The sequence below is a fragment of the Ascaphus truei genome, chromosome 7 (genome assembly GCF_040206685.1).
Source record: "Ascaphus truei isolate aAscTru1 chromosome 7, aAscTru1.hap1, whole genome shotgun sequence".
Taxonomy (NCBI): domain Eukaryota; kingdom Metazoa; phylum Chordata; class Amphibia; order Anura; family Ascaphidae; genus Ascaphus; species Ascaphus truei.
In genome coordinates this window covers 38,090,536-38,111,905 of record NC_134489.1, presented here as the reverse complement: position 1 = coordinate 38,111,905, position 21,370 = coordinate 38,090,536, and the positions used below count along the sequence as shown (strand labels likewise).

Below are 21,370 nucleotides of genomic sequence, written 5' to 3'. Positions count from 1 at the left end.
AGCTAAATTAGATTTATTTACATTTGAAAAGAGGCGTCTAAGAGGGGAGTTGATAACCATATATAAGGTAATACCAGTATACACATACACGCCCAGAGAGGTTATCCCGGTATACACATACACGCCCAGAGAGGTAATACCGGTATACACATACACGCCCAAAGAGATAATACCGGTATACACATACACGCCTAGAGAGGTAATACCAGTATACACATCCAGAGAGGTAATACCGGTATACACATACACACCCAGAGAGGTAATAATACCGGTATACACATACACGCCCAGAGAGGTAATACCGGTATACACATACATGCTCCAGAGAGGTAATACTGGTATACACAGTGACATACACGTCCAGAGAGGTAATACCGGTATATACACACACGCCCAGAGAGGTAATACCGGTATACACATACACGCCCAGAAAGATAATACCGGTATACACATACACACCCAGAGAGGTAATACCGGTATACACATACACGCCCAGAGAGGTAATACCGGTATACACATACATGCCCAGAGAGATAATACCGGTATACACATACATGCCCAGAGAGATAATACCGGTATACACATACACACCCAGAGAAGTAATACCAGTATTTACATACATGTCCAGTATTACCTCTCATTTTTTTACTGGACAGTGTGTCCAAATAAACACAGTCCGGTTCAATACTGGACACCTGGCCACCCTACGATAAGGTAAAGAGTAGGTTAGAGGTTTCCTTGTCACTCTAGCAGGGAAAGGGTTAAGGAGCAACACCAAACATTTGTGGGAAATGATAACCCAGTGAGTGTCTGGTACACTTGAGTTCCGCAATGTTCCCTGTGAAGCTTTTGATTGAAACCAGGCAATGAGAATAAATCGCTGACATGTTTGGTGAGAAAGGAAATCCACATTGCATTAACGGAAGCTGCAGGAAATACCTTGAGTCCCATGAAAGTATCTGCACTGCGTTGCTGTCACCCTATATCCGTGTTGATTGTCAGATTTTCATAAGAGGCATTATGATGTTGACGTTAAGAGAGTCAATTTCATGTTACAACTACTGTACTTCACTTTGGGGAGCAGTTATGGAAAGTTTTATAGTGAGTGGTTATAGGAACAGGTACATAGGAGCAGTTAGGGGATGTGTTATAGGGAGCGGTTAGAGGAGCAGTTAGGGGATGTGTTATAGGGAGCGGTTATAGGAGCAGTTAGGGGATGTGTTATAGGGAGCGGTTATAGGAGCAGTTAGGGGAGGAGTTATAGGAAGCGGTTATAGGAGCAGTTAGGGGATGTGTTATAGGGAGCGGTTATAGGAGCAGTTAGGGGAGGAGTTATAGGGAGCGGTTATAGGAGCAGTTAGGGGAGGAGTTATAGGGAGCAGTTGGGGGATGAGTTGTAAGAAGCGGTTACAGGAGCAGTTAGCGGATGAGTTGTAAGGAGCGGTTAGAATCAATATGTTCCAAAACGTCAAATTGCAGAAAAACGGCTCATCAAGTCAATAGCTGATCACCGCGAGATCTCTTCTTAGAACATTGGTACTGAACTTTTAACTTTGCTGCTACTTATATGACATCCTGTATATACTGTACTGGCAGTGATGGAAGTGTGATATATTAGGATGGTATAGACAGAGTACCACTATATACAAATCCTTACTTTCACCATTTTTCAAGGGAAATAGTAGGATTTTTTCTCCTAAAGGGCACTCTCTATTTCTGTTTTTATACAATATAACAGGCCGCTCACTCCGAGGGGTTAAAAACACGAGAGAGAAAACAGAACAGGAAAAAAAAAATGAAAGGAGAGAGGAATAATGGGATAAAAGAGCGAAAGCGGAATAGCGGAGCAGGGAACCGGCGGGTAAGGTGCGTGCTGGATGCACCGGACTCAGCTCAGAATACTGAGTGAACCTCCGGCCCTTAAACAAGGCAGGAAAACTAATAAAGACACAGAGTGATTCAGTGTTTCCGGAAGAGGGAGTTCAGCTGAAAAACTTCCTCGTAAAGGAACAAAAACGGGAATTTATTTCCTGCCAGGGAAGCCCATAGAATATGAAAACAAGGCCCCCCCACCCCCCGAACCTCGCAGCCACCGGATGCTGTGTGATGTGGGTCATTTCCCCGGACAGTGGGAAGTGTTACACAGAGACAGGTCTTTTATCAGCGTCTGGCAATGTGTATACGAAACGCTGCTAAAAACAGCAAAACTCACTTGTTTTGTAAACCGTTCCCTGACAGACGGCTGCGTGTCGTTGAGCGACTCGTGATAGGGAATTTTACACCGCCCCTCAATACTTTGCTTTTATGTCAATTATTTGTCATTCATTGGAATTCCCATGTATTAAAGCAGCAGTACAAGCTGCGTTTTTTTTAAATGTATTTATTTATTTCCCCCCCTTTAACATGCGCATCAATACAATCCCACACAATGATAAGTAATTAGCTAAGTTGCCGATCGATCCGTTCTCCTGTGATCGATCGGCGAAGATTCGGCTCGGTGGTTCACTAAATGGCTGTCAGTGCTGCAGAAGAGGACACAAAATGCAAAGCTCTGTGGGGAAGGTCATGTGACCAGGCAGTCACTAGATACAATTGGTGCACTGCTAGAGATAGGGCAGGGCTCAAAAAGGGGCGTGCCAGAGCCTGTTTCAGAAGAGGAAAGGGATGTGACTTTGTAAATGGTTGCTATAGAAACAGAAAATGCTTGTTACCTTATAATACATTAAATATGTCATCCAGAGTTGTCTAAAAAAAATGCTACAAGTATTTTCTCATAGTACAGAAGTGATTTATTAAAAAAAAACACACACACACACGTAGGATATTGCTTGGTCTGCAGCTTTAAGTGTGCTTATCTGTTTCTATTGTAACATCAGTATAGGGCTGGTTATACTGGCTTTGCAATTTGAAGCTGGGATAGGTTTCAATCACACATTAAATAAGTGATGGTGGGAACACAGTGACAAAAAGCCACCACAGCAAATACAAACACCGTGTGTGCGCACATTCACGTCTGCAAACTGCCCTTCCCCATTAGCTCTTGTTTGTTGTTTATGCGGGGAATCCTTTCGTCCCATTCATGTGAATGGAGCAGATCGTTCCCCCGGCGCGGCGGGGGGGGGGGGGAGGAGGGTGATGCTTCACAGCATGTGGAGTAGAGAGACGGAGAGACACACGGAGAGACACACACAGTCTGAATCATGCAAAGACACACAGAGGCCAATTCTGCGGAGCAAATCTGGGGGAGACAAGGTGTGGCTATGAGAAAGTCCCAGTCATTGCAACGGGACTGGTTTTCACTGAAACGTATGGTGCCGTTATTTTGCCTCTTATTTGCTCCACTCATACTGCGACACGTATGCCGCTATTTCAGGGGTGGCCAACTCCAGGCCTCAAGGGCCACCAACAGGCCAGGTTTTCCGGATATCCCTGTATTTGTGGGGGATGGGAGGGGGTGGTAAGTGTACTTGTAGGGGAGGGTGTAAGTGTATTTGTGGAGGGGGGAATTGGATTTGGGGGGGTGTAGTGGTGTCTGTGTTTGGGGGGGAGGTGTAGTTGTGTCTATCTTGTGGGGTGCAGTGGTGTCTGCATGTGGGGGGATGTGGTGGTGTCTGTATTTGGGGGGGTACGTAGTTTTGTATTGGGAGGGGGTATTGTGTATTGGGGGGTAGTGGGTTGTACGTGTATTGGGAGAATTGTGCATGTGGCCAGGAGAGATGGGGGAAATGAGTGTGAGGAAAGGGGGGTTTGAGTAAGAGGGAGTAATTGAGTGACAGCAGGGGGGGAGAGAAGAGAGGGGGAAAGTGAATGAGAAAGAGGGGGGAAGAGAGTGAGATACAAAGGGGGGAGAGAAATACAGGTATGTGAAAGGGGAGGGCGCAGCTCCGATATGGGGGGCCCGGGCGAAGCTCTAGCCCTGAGCCCCAGGAAACCTGTCTGCGGCCCTAGAGCCACTGATTGAGCCACCTGTGCTGAAGCAGGGATAACCTTAAAACCTGGCCTGTTGGTGGCCTTTGAGGATTGGAGTTGGCCACCCCTGCACTATATTCTATTCTATATTCTATTCTATTCTAAAGCGGCTGTTCTCTGCCGAAAACCACCATTTATGCCTATGGGGATTTTCAGCCGAAAACAGCCAGAACTGCCACTTGCGTGTATATAGAAAATTACCCCAGAGAGAGAGACGGGGGGGGGGGGAGTTGAGGGTATCATTCGGGAAACAGAGATAGTATATGTATAGTGAGGTGAGAAGGCCTCACACAAGTGTCAACCCAAGAAACACACAAACACAACACTGACTTCCACGGGGGATTCCGTGCAATAGTGCCACAATCGGCACAATCGCAGTTACATGAATAACTCTCACTGTCTCAGAGACACAAGCACAGAGAGCAGGGGGGGGAGGGGAGAGAGCAGGGGGGGGGAGGGGAGAGAGCAGGGGGGGGAGGGAGAGGCTGATCTTCGCAAACTGATTTAAATTCTGTCTGCGCAGCGCCTGAGCGTCATCGTTTGTGATACCGGCTGGAACCTCAGAAAGCACCAGAGCAACCAAACAAACGTAATTAAACCATGGCTGGACCCTACGCACACACACACACACACACACACACACACACACACACACACACACACACACACACACACACACACACACACACACACACTTCCATGCACCTGATGTACAGCGCCTGTGATACACAACATGAAGATCAGAGCAATAATGTGATACCCCACACAGACATAGCTAGTATATATATATATATTTACTAGCTATCAGAGAGACCCGGCGTTGCCCGGGAGTAAAATGTCCCGCTCCCTCCTCTCTCTCCACTCCCCCTGTCTATTTCTCCGCTCCCCCTCTCTTTCTCGGTCCCCCCCCCCATGCGCAGTTCCTGTCCCCCCCCCCCTACAATGTCACACACACAGTGTCACACACACACACATGGCCGCGTCCATACTTAGCGCGACGCGAACAAAAGGCCGTGCCTCTATGAGGCAGGGCATAGAACGCATAACCGCGCACGCGATTGCCGAGCAGACAAAATGATTTGATTTTGTCGTGCGACCGGCCGGGTCACGTGATCGGTTCAGCCAATGAGTGAACCAGCTCCATGACGTCACAGCCACGCCTCCCCGTCGCATCTCCCCATTGGCCACAAATTGCCTCTGTGGCAGGCGTGCATGATGTCACGCGCTCCGTCGCGCGCGCACCTAGTATGGCCTCAGCCTTCCACGGATGTTGAGTAACTCCTCCTTTTGTGCTAAATGTCTGCTTCAGATCCCAAGCTAACAATTTCCCAGCACAACGCCTTGTTACACTAACAGTGCGACACGCTCCCGACCACTCCTGGGGTTTCTGCACCCACGGAAAGTAGAGGGTGTAACATCGCTGCTAATAAGGGTGCATTAGAATTCCGGCTGCAAAGACCAAGTGAAAAGTCAGAACCAAAAAGGGAAAAAAAACACACAAATTGGTCAAAATAATTTTAAAAAATGGGAAGAAATTATTCTTAAACTGGTGCACACAGAAGTCTCGTGGGCCATTAACCCGCTCTCTGCCAGAGGCACCCACAATGCCTTGCAGATTGGTTAAGGATATTTTAGGCTTGTTGCCTGGAGCAGAGGTTCTCAACTTCAGTCCTCAAGACCCTTCAACAGGCCAGGTTTTCAGGATATCCCTGCCTCAGCACAGGTGGCTCAGTCATAATGACTGCACAACCTGTGCTGAAGCAGGGATATCCTGAAAACCTGACCTGTTGGTGGCCCTTGAAGACTGGAGTTGCTCACCCCTCCGCTTCGATTTGTAAGCTTTCTGTGACAAGGATTCTCTGTTAAGCAAGAAGTTAATGGCTGGGCATGTAAGGGATTCTCAGCCCTCCGGAGGCTCTGTAAAGGGTGATAAGTATGCAGACAAGCTTCACCAGCCGAAAACCAAGTGGGTGTGTGAGGTATCAACACCTCCTCATCACCTTGAATCTGCCAGCACAGCGAGCTGGCTCTCTGCTAACACGGGACTTCACACGGGGAAGCAACGCTTACTGCAACTTAAAACCTTCCGCTGTGAGGAATACGCCTACGGGTGGAGGAATATGGGGAGATGATCTCAAGCCTACAGTCCCCTACCAAAGTGAGTGTCACATGCAGACTTCCAGTCTCGCTCGTTAAGGAGTACACTGGGAACAAGCCTTTCAATGGAAGGCCATCTCGCCCGTTACGAGGGAGTGTAACTGATTAGCAGGAAGTGTAACTCCTTGGCATACGCATGGCCTGTGGAGTCCCACTAACTGAAGTCACTCACTCTTAAACTCTCATTGTGGATCAAAAATAAGATAACGTACTAATTATATGCCTGAAATTACATAGGAAGTCTAAGGCCGTGTCCATACTCCTGCCTCTCGTGCTGTGCCTGGCCAGCGCAAGCAGAAGCTTTTGCCTGGCCGGCGAGGCAGTCAGAGCACTTGCGAGGCGGGCGGGAGGTGGGGCATCAACCTCCCCCCAGCATCAACTCACCCAACCCGCTGGCAGCCAGTCTCTTTGGGAAGCCCGCAACAACTCACCCCGCTGCCAGGCAGTCTCTCCCCCGTCCACATCTCTCCCCCTGCTCCACTCACCTCTCCTCATTGGTTGCTTTAGAGTCACGTGAGTGGACTCAGCGCTCAAGCTAAAATCCGACTGTCGGTGAAAGTCAGCACGCTTCCGCACGCCTGCGGAAGCGTGCGCGAGCCCCTACTAAAGCCGCTCTCATTGCTGCTGCAGGGGCTCACTGCCGAGCATCAGCGCCTAAGCGCTGACCATGTCCGCAGCCTAAGATGTACACACACGCTCGCTCACACACACGCTCGCTCACACACACGCTCGCTCACACACACGCTCTCTCACGCGCTCTGAATTTCCATTTTAGAGGAGAGGGCTTTTTATTAATGCCGTGGAAGGCAGAATGAGAAGTTTTAAGGTGAAGCCGGCAGGAGGTTGTCATATATACTGCAGCATTATTATTAAATGAAAGGTACATGTCCAGACCTGGATGGCAAAGCATCAAACAGGAACCTGCAGATGAGCGTTATGTGGTTGAAGGTACATGTGCAGAAAAAGCTTATTAAATGTCAGCAGCATACTGTATATCACCAACCAAACTTTCTTATATTAGCCAACCTTGGCAATGACTCATCGGCTTGCACATTTGTCTATGACGTTTATCAGCTGGTGTGGAAGTGGGGCCACACTGAGAAGATGACATTAATATGTTTAGTTGGATACAACGGACGTGATTGACGCCCTTAAGGAAATAAGGATTTGGGTGTTAACATTGAGGTCCCTCATTTTTTTTAAGAGCCACGGTAATGCTTTATGGCATCTAAGTCAGGGGTGGCCAGCTCCAGTCCTCAAGGGCCACTTACAGGTCTGGTTTTAAAGAAATCCCAGCTTCAGCGAAGGTGGCTCAGTCAGAGTAACTGAGCCACCTGTGCTGAAGCAGGGATATCACTAATACCTGGCCTGTTGGTGGCCCTTGAGGACTGGAGTTGGCCAACCTCTGGTGTAAGTCATTGGTGGGCAATAGGTGGCTCCCAAAGACTCCCAACAACTACCTGCCACAGCAACCAAATAAGTAAACATGGGAAGGACACTGATCCAGGGAGAAATCTGATTGCCACTTTTTGGAGTCAGGAAGAAATGTAATTGTCCCCTTATATTTTTTTTGTGTGTTTGCCTTCCTCTGGATCAATATACTGTAAATACAAATACAGGGTAACTATCTGTCATCTAAATTTAGCATTGGTTGAACTTGATGGACGTATGTCTTTTTTCAACCTCATCTACTATGTAACCATGTAACTAGCTCTCCCTCCCTCTCTCTCCAGTGCAAAAGGAGTGGCGATGTTGCTGGCGCAGATGGTAATGATAGTGCACTGATAAATACCCCTCCTCTCCTGTGCTAATCATTAGTTCCAAGTGTAAGAAGAGGAGCGGGACAGTGTTTGTCAGCGCACCGGCATTAAGAGAAGCAGAGGTCCCAAAATGGGGCCGTCGCATCCATAATGGCTGCCGTGCCTCCAGGGGGTACATACTGTGGCTTCCTTTCCCCCTCCCCCCACCACGAGGCTTGTTAGATTTGCGCACGGACCAACAGGGAGAGGGGGGGTACTCGGACGGGCTATTTAAACCCTGCGCTTGCAGGAGCTGCTCACAGATTTTGTTTCCCCCCCCACCCATCCCATTGAGAATGTAATGTTGTGTTGTGTTGTGTCTAACCATATCTTATTAATCTGGTAGCAGATCTATCGTTACAGCTTTGGCGGAACTGTCAGGCCAGTCATCGTAGGGACACCGTAAATACCCGAAATGGGGCTCCACCCAATGCGGATGGGCCGCCAGGTAACGGTCCCCCTGAAAAGATTGTGCGGGCTGGAGACGCCGACGCAGGCGGTCGGGCGCTGTACCCCTGGCACCAATCTTAGGCAGCTGTGCTGTATCCTATGCAGGTAGGCCCAGACGGCTCTGATAAGGGGGACCTAGGGGCAGTGGAGAGTGTCTCTCGCGGCAGAGAGTGTCTCTCCTGGTGGACGGTATACGGGGCCGTGGAGAGTGTCTCTCGCGGCGGACAGTGTCTCTCCTGGTGGACGGTAGATTAGGGCGGGTGGAGGAGGGCTCCTCCCGCCGGAAGATACCGAGAATAGGGAGGACAAAAGACTAAGATTATGGCTGACAGTTATTTACAGGTATTGTTAAAACAATAAAGCTGTGACCATTTTTTACTTCCACAAAACTGTGTCGTCTCAGTTTGTTAGGTGGGGTGTAAGTAAACCACGCGGTAGGCACACTAAGCCTTTATGCTTCTGATCAGAGGAGGAAGAGGCTCCTAACCCCAGCGATTATGTGTGGCCCTGTAGAGGGGTGGTCAAGAGTCACACACAAAGCCCTTGACCTATATCATCTTTCCTACCACTGGTCTCACGCTGCGCTTATAGTGCCGGAGACAGCGACGCAACGGTGACGTCATGCTGCGGTCGCTGGAAAAATCAAATTGATTTGACTTCCAGTGATCGCGAACAAGCCGTCGCTCCGTCGCGTCGCTTCTACTATAACCGCAGCCTAAGTCTCTGAAGTTTCACAGACAGAAATGTGAAGACGTACTAGTTATTGCTGTACAATTATAGTAGTGTCAAAGCTTAGAAATAAGATCAATAAGACAAGGGTTCAAAACGTAACACATGAGTTTATCTGTACCAAGGCACAATTTGGGAGACAAGAATTCAGAAAGAACTCAAGCCTCTGAAAACATATTGCTTAGTATCACATTTTTATACATTTCAAAATGAGTAATACACCCCTTAAGGGGGCTGGCTTACAGATAAGTGATGATATGATGACATGCAAAAATATATTAGTTGATACATATATATGCTTTACATTGCTATATTCTTATCGATAATTTACCATAATTTTTGCCTCCCAACCCTGTGACATAAGGGAGTTACTGTGTTCAGCCCTGTATGTATGTTGTGGCTGTCAGATAAGAAAGAACTCAGATCAGCAGGAATGTCTAATCGCTTACGAATGCTATTTCAATTCTTGCCTGCCTTGTAGGAATTAAAAAGGGTTAGTTATATCTAGGAGCGATACTCTGCAGATTCAAACATTCACAGTTCATTCATTCATTCACGAATGAGACAAATATACATTCATATAGCAAACACTCAGAAAATGGTGGTTTAGGCCAAAATGGAGGTGATGATAGCCACTCACATTATCTCAATCTTCACAGTCCTCTCTTTTTATTCTTGAAAACATAGTCTTTTAAGGATAATTCAGATAAAACTCAGAAGCGTTGCACTGGCCTGGAGGGCCCCAATTTGCATGGCTCCGATAGTTCTGGAAACTCACAGAGCTGCTGGCTATCATCTCAGCCAGGTTGGTCTTTCTGCCATCATCTTCATCTGTATTCCATTGAGGAGGACTGACTTTTCCTTCTGAGATTGCATCTTCCGTAGTGTCGTCTGTGATCAGTGGCATGGCCTGGGTAGAGGGTTTTACACACCTTTGCAGTATGGATTTACTGCACATGACACAGTCATACAAAACAATCAGAACTGCAAACACACAGACAAATCCATTCATCAGTTTCGCTTCTAGAAAACCAACCAACATGGTAATTCCTAACGAAACCCACCTCTTATCTCCACCTTTCCTTAATCTCTCCTGTATCTTTGCGATCTTCTCTACCTCATGCTCAATCTTACCACTTTGATCTCTAAATAACATAACATTGCTCTTTAACTAGGGCACACACGCTAAAATATAGTCCAGAGCCATTCTATTCTGTAGGGCCATTAATCTAATCTGTACCTGTTCTTGATTAAGTAAATTAATGAATGTAGTTGTATGATTGAGAACATCATCCAGTACATCCGTAAGTACATTGAGCCTGTCATTTAGCAACTCAACTCCTACATTAGGAAATAAGCAAACCCAAAATTGTTCTTTCCATAGACTACTTTTCAACCCCTGTGCGTTGGAAGTGGCTCTGCTATTCCTGATCCTGCCAGTGGGTCATTGTAAAGGCAGGTACAACTGTACCTAGATAGCAGGACCCTGTCCAACCACATGGTAATACTCTGTAGGCCCATTTTCCACAAATCCAATACACTCCCTAGATAAACTAGAATTTGTGCAAGCACATTTTACTATCTTAATTAAACTGAAAAATTAAGGCTACATCCTCCCTGTAAATTTTTAGTTCAGGGCTGTAAATACATTTTCATACAAGTTTCATTAGTTGGTGGAGACACCTGACCCATAAATTGATTTGTTGTTCCCAGTGTAATTTATGTAAAATCCACCTAAAGGAACCTCATTTACCAGTGGAATTCGGTTTAAAAGTTTCCTGTAAACAAATTCAAATTAACATTTCATCATTTTAAATTCGGCATTAGTGTAAGGTATCCCTACTCAAGAGGTTAAATGTAATTCTCTCTTACGTCATTGGGGGCCACTAGAGTATGGCAGGGATTCATTGTATATATTCCCTTGTGACCCATTAACCTGTGTAGCATTGTGCGAGATTGTATGATTGTCTGCAAACTGATGTGACCATAAAACAATAAACATTACAAATATTTCAAAATTGATCATCCCTTATCATCATCTGGATGGTGTAGGCTGATCTTGCCTAGCGGGGCATACATCTTAAAAACACACTCTGAAGCATAAAAATAATATGGAGTCCTGAAAAAACAAATTGTTCATTTAAGTCCGGGCCTTGATAATATTGAGTTCAGAAAAAGCAAATTGTTTGTTTAAGACCGGGCCTTGCCTGAAGTCTTAATTCCTTGGTGGTTAAATGTTCTAGGATTATTGTGCCTAGATACACTAACAGTTGGTAAAAAACGCTGGCTTGATGATTCTTTGTCTTTGTTAACTGTTTACGGTGGTGCCGGCACTTTTTTCTTGCGATGATGCTGCTTTGTATTCTCCTTGGTAGACTGTATAAGCTGCACCTACGTTTGGAGAGACTTAAACATTTCATTAATAAAAGCACAAGGAGAGCGCTTTTAGCCACTATAATTTAGTATCAGCACAAATTTTTTTTTTTTGTTTCACCACTATCTTGGCATCCGCATATAAAATAAACACAAAAAATACCTTGCTCACCAATTACAAAAGAAAGAAATCAACGGTGCATAGGAAAGTATCGTAAGAGAACACTGATAAGTGGCAAGAGGTTGTCACTAAAAGTCCCTAAAGCTTGCACTCATTGTAAACTGCAAAATATACATAAAGTACCAGTTAAATAACTAATACCACTAATATCAAATTTATTCCAGACCAAATGGGAAATATCCACATAAACCTAACTATAACACAACTAAAACGTATACAACTTTTTTACAAGCTAAAAACTTACAAAATGCATAAAATGACAACTAATAAATCATAAATAAAAGAGTCCCCATGTGAACGAAACGGACAGTATACGGTAAACAAAAATGCTATTATGAACACGAGTGTAAAGCCCTATCAGAACATGAGGGGCCAGTGACCATAATATACTAACAATGCTAATTAGCTTCACCACAAAACACTGCGTAGTAGCAGCTTATCACATTAATACTTAGTTCCCAAACAGACTCAAAATAAAGCTATCCAATAGTTATGCTGGAAAATGTAAAGAGATGGGGTATATCCCTCTCTACATGAATATTCATGAAATAACATGTTGCTATGTGTAGCAATGAGTAGACAGCACCAAAACACAACACAATATGAATGGAGTCATATCGGCAAGTAATATTCAAGGATAAATAACAAAACAACACACATAAGGTAATATTGCAATTAACAAAATAGGCAGAGTCCGCATATAGACAGGTGTGTAATGGAAAATCATATAAATTATCCTCTCTTTTGTTCATATGCAAATCCTATGACATGTGAACAACATACGACAAAGGATGATGGTCACTTAAAACATCAGCAGCTTGAGATTTAAATATATATATATATATCATGAATTTGACAATAGCTACTGCTTTAAAAAAATAAATTCTAGATAGCCTACAGTTGCATTCTTTAAAATGAGAGGCTATAGATCAGGGTTCAAATTAAGACACCTTTTGGAGGGAAAGGAGAGGTAATGGTTAAAAGTTATAAAAATACATCACATATGCAGTTAACTTTATAGGAAAAATTATTTCATATCTGATTTTATGCTTACTTGTTTATATTGTACGCTTTGTGAAGTACTGAGTATACTTTTGACACTATTCAAATACGGAAATACATATTAAATATTATTGTATTGTTAATGAAACAATTATAACAAATAGCGTTAAAAAACATCTCCTAATTAGAACAAATAGAATTGAAATGTGTTTACTGGTTTCTGCGTAGAGGTAATTTGGATACTGCATGTGGGGATTATAACCCCTTGTAATAATTCCTACATAATGGGGGCTATGCCATCTAAAGCATTTCATAAACTATGAGGTATTTATCCTAAAATAGATACAAAAAACAAAAAGCATAATTTCACATTTCTCTGATACAGAGCAAAATGAACTTTACAAAAAATAAGATAAAAACCCAAAACAGACCTGTTTGACCCTGCAAACTCAGTCCCAAAAATAAATAAATTACAATATCATTCTCTTTCCCCATACTATAACTAAGCTGCTTTTAAACATTTCTTTTTTTTTTTTTTTCTCTCAGTTTCTAGTTAACTTTTCATGTCTGGAACGTGGTCTTTGTACATTCCTTAAGCTGGAGGAGGGGGGCCAGCCCACTTGGCTGCTTTTAACCTTCCCTCTTTTAAATGACTACTGTTCAAAAATCAGACGAGCAGTGTATTTAAGAAAACAAACCGTTAGTTTCCTAATATAAGTTTGAACAGAGAAACCTTGATAACTACAAACAAAACAAAACATCTCTGCAACCCTTCTTATAAAAACATAAATCTTATTGTTTTATTTACTATATATTTATAATTCCTTATCTTTCTTACACACACCCACATAGACACATACACACGTTCTCTGAGTTTATCTTCTTTTAACATTCATTCTTCTTTCTACAAAACTCCAACACGATCTTAATCTTGTGGGCCAGAGTAAAACTTAATAAAGCTTCCTTACTCCATAAGATCAGACTCTTTCTTTTTGTTTAAATAAAAAATAAACATTTACTTTTTAAAACTTTGCATTATAGATATACCTTGCTTTTAGTCCTGACTCCTCTAAATCAGCACATGCAATTTAAATTTAGAACTTCATTTAAATATTGTAACACAGTATCTCCTACGCCCAGGAAAAAATGTGCTTCAGTGAAAAAAATACAAATTCATATTTGAATCAGGGTGAAATGACTTATTTTTACAACTGCCAAATTTTCATTCTCTTTTAAAATATTACACTAACAGACTTTAACATACAATACTTCCTAGGTTTATTTTAAATGCTACTGTCATGCCTTGTAAATGGCAGCAGGCTTAATACACTTTGACAAAAGGGTTTAAACTTAAATGACCCTTTTACAAGAGATTTATTTGTTATTTTTATGATTAGTACAACAAGTGACAATGTGAAGCGCTATGTACACTAATGGCGCTATATGAATAAAGACATTCATACATACATACATTAACTATCCGAGTGGCATACAAACACTTTACTCCATGACATGTATATTATTATGCCATCAAACTAGTTTCTATGAGCTTTCTAAGATAAAAACAAACAAAAAAACATTTAAAGAGGATGTTCCCTTCTTTTTCCATGCAGTATTAATGCATTTATTCCTAAAAAACTACTTTAACATTCTTAAATTCAAGCCATTTCTTCCTAGGTTACTAATTAACTTCCATGTCTCACAGACATGCAACTCCTGTGCCTCACAGACATGCAACTCCTGTGCCTCACAGACATGCAACTCCTGTGCCTCACAGACATGCAACTCCTTTTCAGTGAAAAAGGGTGAGAAAAGGGGGAAGAGGAAAAGGGGATTAGAAAAAGGGGGTCCAATAATGCTGCAGTTATTTTTAAAACAGAGCCTGATACTGTATGTTTCACTTTCCTTCTTATTCAATATATTCTGCGTCACTAAATATCCATTTTTAAAACATTTTATTGCCATAAAGTCCACACATAATTTCAAGGGACGTACCCTTCGCCGGCGACTGCTGAGAACGTAGGTTTCCCCATAATTCTCCTCTATTACACCGATCAACGTTAGCTGACCATGTACCTTACACCGATCAACGTTAGTTGACCATGTACCAATAAGGTGCCCCAACCCTTGGTATAATATAAGTAGAATATAGAGTTAAGGAACAGTGGCCTTAAAAACAGTTACCTGCTGTTCATTAACAATAGTTCTCTCCCCAAGTTCTAGGAGACTTAACACCTTATTAATTATTATACCTTCCGGGCCCTTACTTGGCCCTGCCGTTTAGCGGCACACGGTATATCCTGAGTTTATGGCAATAATACAAAAACAACAATAACAATACCTGATCAGTATAATATTGATAAACTCACGTGATACAGGGTGTCCCGTCACTCAGGTAGGTTGCCCATAAAGAACAAACTGTCTACAGATTACTCAAACTTTAATCTAACGGCTTTTTTTGTTAAAAAGGATAAAGCCATACCTTATTCCAAGTGTGCACGTTTGAGTAATGTAGGCAGCTGCTCCGTCTGGGTTTCCTGGTCCCGAGATATTGGGTCCCTATTCAAGGATGCGCCATCTGTCAAAGCTTAGAAATAAGATCAATAAGACAAGGGTTCAAAACGTAACACATGAGTTTATCTGTACCAAGGCACAATTTGGGAGACAAGAATTCAGAAAGAACTCAAGCCTCTGAAAACATATTGCTTAGTATCACATTTTTATACATTTCAAAATGAGTAATACACCCCTTAAGGGGGCTGGCTTACAGATAAGTGATGATATGATGACATGCAAAAATATATTAGTTGATACATATATATGCTTTACATTGCTATATTCTTATCGATAATTTACCATAATTTTTGCCTCCCAACCCTGTGACATAAGGGAGTTACTGTGTTCAGCCCTGTATGTATGTTGTGGCTGTCAGATAAGAAAGAACTCAGATCAGCAGGAATGTCTAATCGCTTACGAATGCTATTTCAATTCTTGCCTGCCTTGTAGGAATTAAAAAGGGTTAGTTATATCTAGGAGCGATACTCTGCAGATTCAAACATTCACAGTTCATTCATTCATTCACGAATGAGACAAATATACATTCATATAGCAAACACTCAGAAAATGGTGGTTTAGGCCAAAATGGAGGTGATGATAGCCACTCACATTATCTCAATCTTCACAGTAGGGTTTAAATGTTCCACCCATGGCAATGGAAAGATAGGAAGTCATCCTGGACAATAAGATCAAAGTTGCTGTTTCTCCCGATTGCTACCAAGTCTCCCCAAACACGCAGTGCGCTTTAACGCCTCCCTCTCATCCACAGGCTGACATGGAGGAGTACGATGCTTTGCTCCAGGAGATCGCTGAAAACATTACCAATGACGATCTGGACCAACTCAAGTCAGCGTGCAAGGAGGACATCCCGAGTGAGAAGAGCGACGAGATTGCTTCCTGCCAGGACTGGTTCAGCTTCCTGGAGAAGCATGACAAGCTGGCAAAAGGTATGGGACGGACCCCGCATGTGCCCACTATTATCACCTGCCAGCTAACTTCAGGTCAGCAGCTTGATAAAGATCTATTGCAGCTTATCTTCCGATCTTGCGCTACTATACCAAAGTGAGCAACAGACCGGCCAATGGGAATACCAACGCAGGACATGATCATTATCACATTGTTGACCTGGACTTGGTTAGGAGGTGTGTACTAGACATGTTAATGCAGTGTTACTCTGCAGATGTTTCACACGGGGATGTGGCAGTGTTACTCTGCAGATGTTTCACACGGGGATGTGGCAGTGTTACTCTGCAGATGTTTCACACGGGGATGTGGCAGTGTTACACTGCAGATGTTTCACACGGGGATGTGGCAGTGTTACACTGCAGATGTTTCACACGGGGATGTGGCAGTGTTACACTGCAGATGTTTCACACGGAGATGTGGCAGTGTTACTCTGCAGATGTTTCACACGGGGATGTGGCAGTGTTACTCTGCAGATGTTTCACACGGGGATGTGGCAGTGTTACACTGCAGATGTTTCACACGGGGATGTGGCAGTGTTACTCTGCAGATGTTTCACACGGGGATGTGGCAGTGTTACTCTGCAGATGTTTCACACGGGGATGTGGCAGTGTTACTCTGCAGATGTTTCACACGGGAATGTGGCAGTGTTACTCTGCAGATGTTTCACACGGGGATGTGGCAGTGTTACTCTGCAGATGTTTCACACGGGGATGTGGCAGTGTTACTCTGCAGATGTTTCACACGGGGATGTGGCAGTGTTACTCTGCAGATGTTTCACACGGGGATGTGGCAGTGTTACTCTGCAGATGTTTCACACGGGGATGTGGCAGTGTTACTCTGCAGATGTTTCACACGGGGATGTGGCAGTGTTACACTGCAGATGTTTCACACGGGGATGTGGCAGTGTTACTCTGCAGATGTTTCACACGGGGATGTGGCAGTGTTACTCTGCAGATGTTTCACACGGGGATGTGGCAGTGTTACTCTGCAGATGTTTCACACGGGGATGTGGCAGTGTTACTCTGCAGATGTTTCACACGGGGATGTGGCAGTGTTACTCTGCAGATGTTTCACACGGGGATGTGGCAGTGTTACTCTGCAGATGTTTCACACGGGGATATGGCAGTGTTACTCTGCAGATGTTTCACACGGGGATGTGGCAGTGTTACTCTGCAGATGTTTCACACGGGGATGTGGCAGTGTTACTCTGCAGATGTTTCACACGGGGATATGGCAGTGTTACTCTGCAGATGTTTCACACGGGGATATGGCAGTGTTACTCTGCAGATGTTTCACACGGGGATGTGGCAGTGTTACTCTGCAGATGTTTCACACGGGGATGTGGTAGTGTTACTCTGCAGATGTTTCACACGGGGATGTGGCAGTGTTACTCTGCAGATGTTTCACACGGGGATGTGGCAGTGTTACTCTGCAGATGTTTCACACGGGGATGTGGCAGTGTTACTCTGCAGATGTTTCACACGGGGATGTGGCAGTGTTACTCTGCAGATGTTTCACACGGGGATATGGCAGTGTTACTCTGCAGATGTTTCACACGGGGATGTGGCAGTGTTACTCTGCAGATGTTTCACACGGGGATGTGGCAGTGTTACTCTGCAGATGTTTCACACGGGGATATGGCAGTGTTACTCTGCAGATGTTTCACACGGGGATGTGGCAGTGTTACTCTGCAGATGTTTCACACGGGGATGTGGCAGTGTTACTCTGCAGATGTTTCACACGGGGATGTGGTAGTGTTACTCTGCAGATGTTTCACACGGGGATGTGGCAGTGTTACTCTGCAGATGTTTCACACGGGGATATGGCAGTGTTACTCTGCAGATGTTTCACACGGGGATGTGGCAGTGTTACTCTGCAAATGTTTTTGTTCAATAGGTAACAGGCTGGTCATACAGGACCCCAAAACATGAAGATTAAATAGGTACAGTTGGAGGATGTGAGATATTAGGTATAGCAGGGGTGCGCAAACTGGGGAGAACGAGATTTTCGGGGGGCAGGCGCAGCCGTTACAAAGGCCCCGCGCTCTTCCCCAAGGCATTTAAATTAAATGCAGGAAGTTTGTAACTTCCCTCACCTGGTCTCCGTCGGCTTGCAGTGACACCATGGTAACACAGCGTCAAATTATGCCGCAGGGTGACATGGCGTTGCCATGGTGACATCATGACATCAGAAGACGCCGGACACCAGGTAACGGGGGGGGGAGGGGCGTGAACAGGGGAGGAGAGCAGGCAGGCGGTCGCAGACTGAAAAGTTTGCGCGCCCTTGAGGTGCAGGACCAGTCACTAGTGGATAGCGATGCTGGGACTACTTCTACTATTGGTGCTTGGAGGACGCTAGATGTTGGTGGTCAGAGCGGGTATTGGGTGTAACGTGTCCGCAGGGAATTCTGAACATGAGTTGTAGCTTTAAGGAAATATGGTGTAGCAAGTCTCAATCTAAAGCTGCTGCAACCTCATGTGAGAATTGTAAGGAGGTTGTAGGATCCACCAATCTATCTAATTTCACCAAATAACAGACAGGAAACCTTCACCATAACTCCCAAGGAGTGGCAGGAGGAAAACACAGGGTAGCCAACTCCAGTCTTCCACGGGTCTTAGGGATATCCCTGCTTCAGCACCGGTGCCTCAATCAGTGGCTCTGTCTTTGACTGAGCCACCTGTGCTAAATCAGCCACCCCTGCCTAACATCCATGTGCATTTACACATCTCTCGCTCTCTGAGTGTAGCCCAGTGCACCTGGTTACACGAGTCTTGTGTCCAATTTCCCCTGTGACAGACACTACAACGGACTCTATCCCCCATTCAAGTCCCAACGGCCCTCCCTAGAACCCAATGCCGGTGACTTCTCCGACGGCTCCAAGAGCAGCCTCTCGGCTCTTGCAAAGTCTGCGCCTCGCCGAGGGCCAGTGGCGAGTTTAAAAATCCGCCATTCATTGGCACTTACCTTGGTGCCGCCTCCTCCTTCTCCAGCATCGCAGAGTCAAATGACGCTGCCACCATGTGACATCACCGCGTCTTTTGACGCCACGATGCTGAAGATAGAGGAGGGCGGCACCAAGGTAAGAACTGTACAGGGGCCCCACGCTCTCCCCCGACAATCAGTGGGGAAGAGGGCAGGGCCTCTGTATATGGGGAGGGGAAAAAAGGGGGGGGGAATTTTCGAAGCCAAAATTTTGCCGCCATGGGCCCGGGCCTAATGGAAAATCCGGCACTGTCTAGGGTAGGGGTGCGCAAACTGGGGGGCGCTAGATTTGTTTTTGGGGGGGAGCAGCAGTTATAGAGGTCCCACGCTCTCCCCCCAGGCATTTAAATTAAATGCCGGGGGACCACGCGAGGCCTCAATAACACACTTACCTTCCAGTGACGCGTCGCCACGGTAACCCAACATGAAATGACGCCGCGGGGTCATGTGACGTCACTTTACCATGGCAACGTGATGTCACATGACCCCGCACGTCATTTGACGCCGGGGCCGAGCAGGGGGGGGGGGAGGGAGGGAAAGGCGATGAGGCGCCAAGGAGAGCAGGCAGGGGTGCGCAGGGGGAAAATTTGCGCACCCCTGGTCTAGGGCATTACAAGATGTCAAATTATTAGGATGATTTGTTTTTCTATCTGGAAGCTAAAGCACATCGGCATGTACTGAGAGAAGGGATGGGGCGTTACGATAAAGATTTACCAGGTTATTAATAAATGACAGCAGTAAAGCAAGAACAAAGGGTGCTGAAAATGTAGGACATGCAAGGAACAGCCGATCGGAAGAGGTAGTATAAAGGTAAAAGCAGTAAAGGAATTCCATAAAGTGGCTTTAACCCTTTGGCTGCAATGCGTTGCAGGAGTCTCTGGCAGAAAAAGCTTTAGGAATAGGTTTGGGAGGCTGGGGAGAGGTGTCACATTGCGCCGACATGAGCCGCCGGCAAAGGGAAAGCAGGCGTGTCAGCCTCCGAGCGCGAGTAATGACTGTTCCGCGACAGGAACGGCGCGCACTGATCTCCCGCGGGGAGCCACGGCAGGGTGCAGCCACGTTTGCCGGGGCTCTGGTCTGCTCTCCTTTACCGGACTGCTAGATTTCTCGGTTGCCATGGCAATGAGCTTCGGATGTGTTCTGATCGGGCCGACGCCAGCTATGCTGCTCCCTGCTGCCATGTAAAAGTTTAACCCCTTGTTTTCCCAGGGACGGAGTTTGGAAAAAGAGACCCGGAAGAGGTCTGCGTTACCCATTCTTTTCTTCCCTTTAATATGTGCATCAAAATGATCTCTGTGAATCTGTGAAGGTAGTGTGTGTGTGTGTGTGTGTGTGTGTGTGTGTGTGTGTGTGTGTGTGTGTATATATATATATATATATATATATATATATATATATATATATATATATATATATATATATATATATATATATAATTATGGTTATGCACAATTAGTAATAATAATAGTAATAATTGTGGTGATTACCTAGTCTATAGTCTCAAAACCAGCTTAGCCATTACAACCAACCTCACACTGATGATACCCATCAAGGTTGAAACATGTCTGTGAGTGGGTTTAATGGCTTTGCATCTCATCCCAGCCTCCGTCTAAAAGCTGTGTTTAAAACAGCATGCATTGGCTTGAGGATTTGCTTGTGTAATACGAGCTTGAGACAAAAGGTGGCACTGAGTGCTCATTTGCATGTCATTTCCCAGAATCCCTTGCTGCAGTGGAAGCGCTGTATGCTGGGCGATAATGGGGAAAGACAGGGTTGCAGACCTGTCTAAGACATGCAAATGAACATACAGTAATATTTACAGTTGATATATATATATATATATATATATATATATATATATATATACCTGTATATATATATATATATATATTCGTGCCCCCAAGTCCCCTGTACATTTGACATGATCTGCACTCTTACACTACTGTGTACATGAACAGCTCTATGGCATTAACAAAGTATCCGGCCGCTCCTCCTTCTCTTAGCGTGCACCCCACAACTGGAACAGTCTGCCGGAGACTCTCACAGCCGCAATTCTTTTAATACTTCAGCAGTCTCACAATTTATTTATTATCTCTCGTCTTGATTACTGTAACCTCCTGCTATCCGGCCTCCCTGCCTCTCACCTGTCGCCCCTACAATGTATCCTAAACGCTGCTGCTAGAATCGCTTTACTCTTTCCTAAATC

General features: G+C 44.8%; 1 protein-coding gene across 1 annotated transcript in view; it reads left to right on the top strand.

Annotated features, from left to right (window-relative positions):
* The window catches only part of PEA15 (proliferation and apoptosis adaptor protein 15), a 68,378-nt gene that overhangs the window by 29,690 nt on the left and 17,318 nt on the right, over positions 1 to 21,370 (top strand). The window contains exon 2 of the mRNA XM_075607751.1: positions 15,986 to 16,163. Coding sequence (XP_075463866.1) covers positions 15,992 to 16,163 — 172 coding nt within the window. The 5' untranslated portion in view covers positions 15,986 to 15,991. The remainder of the gene's footprint in view (positions 1 to 15,985; positions 16,164 to 21,370) is intronic.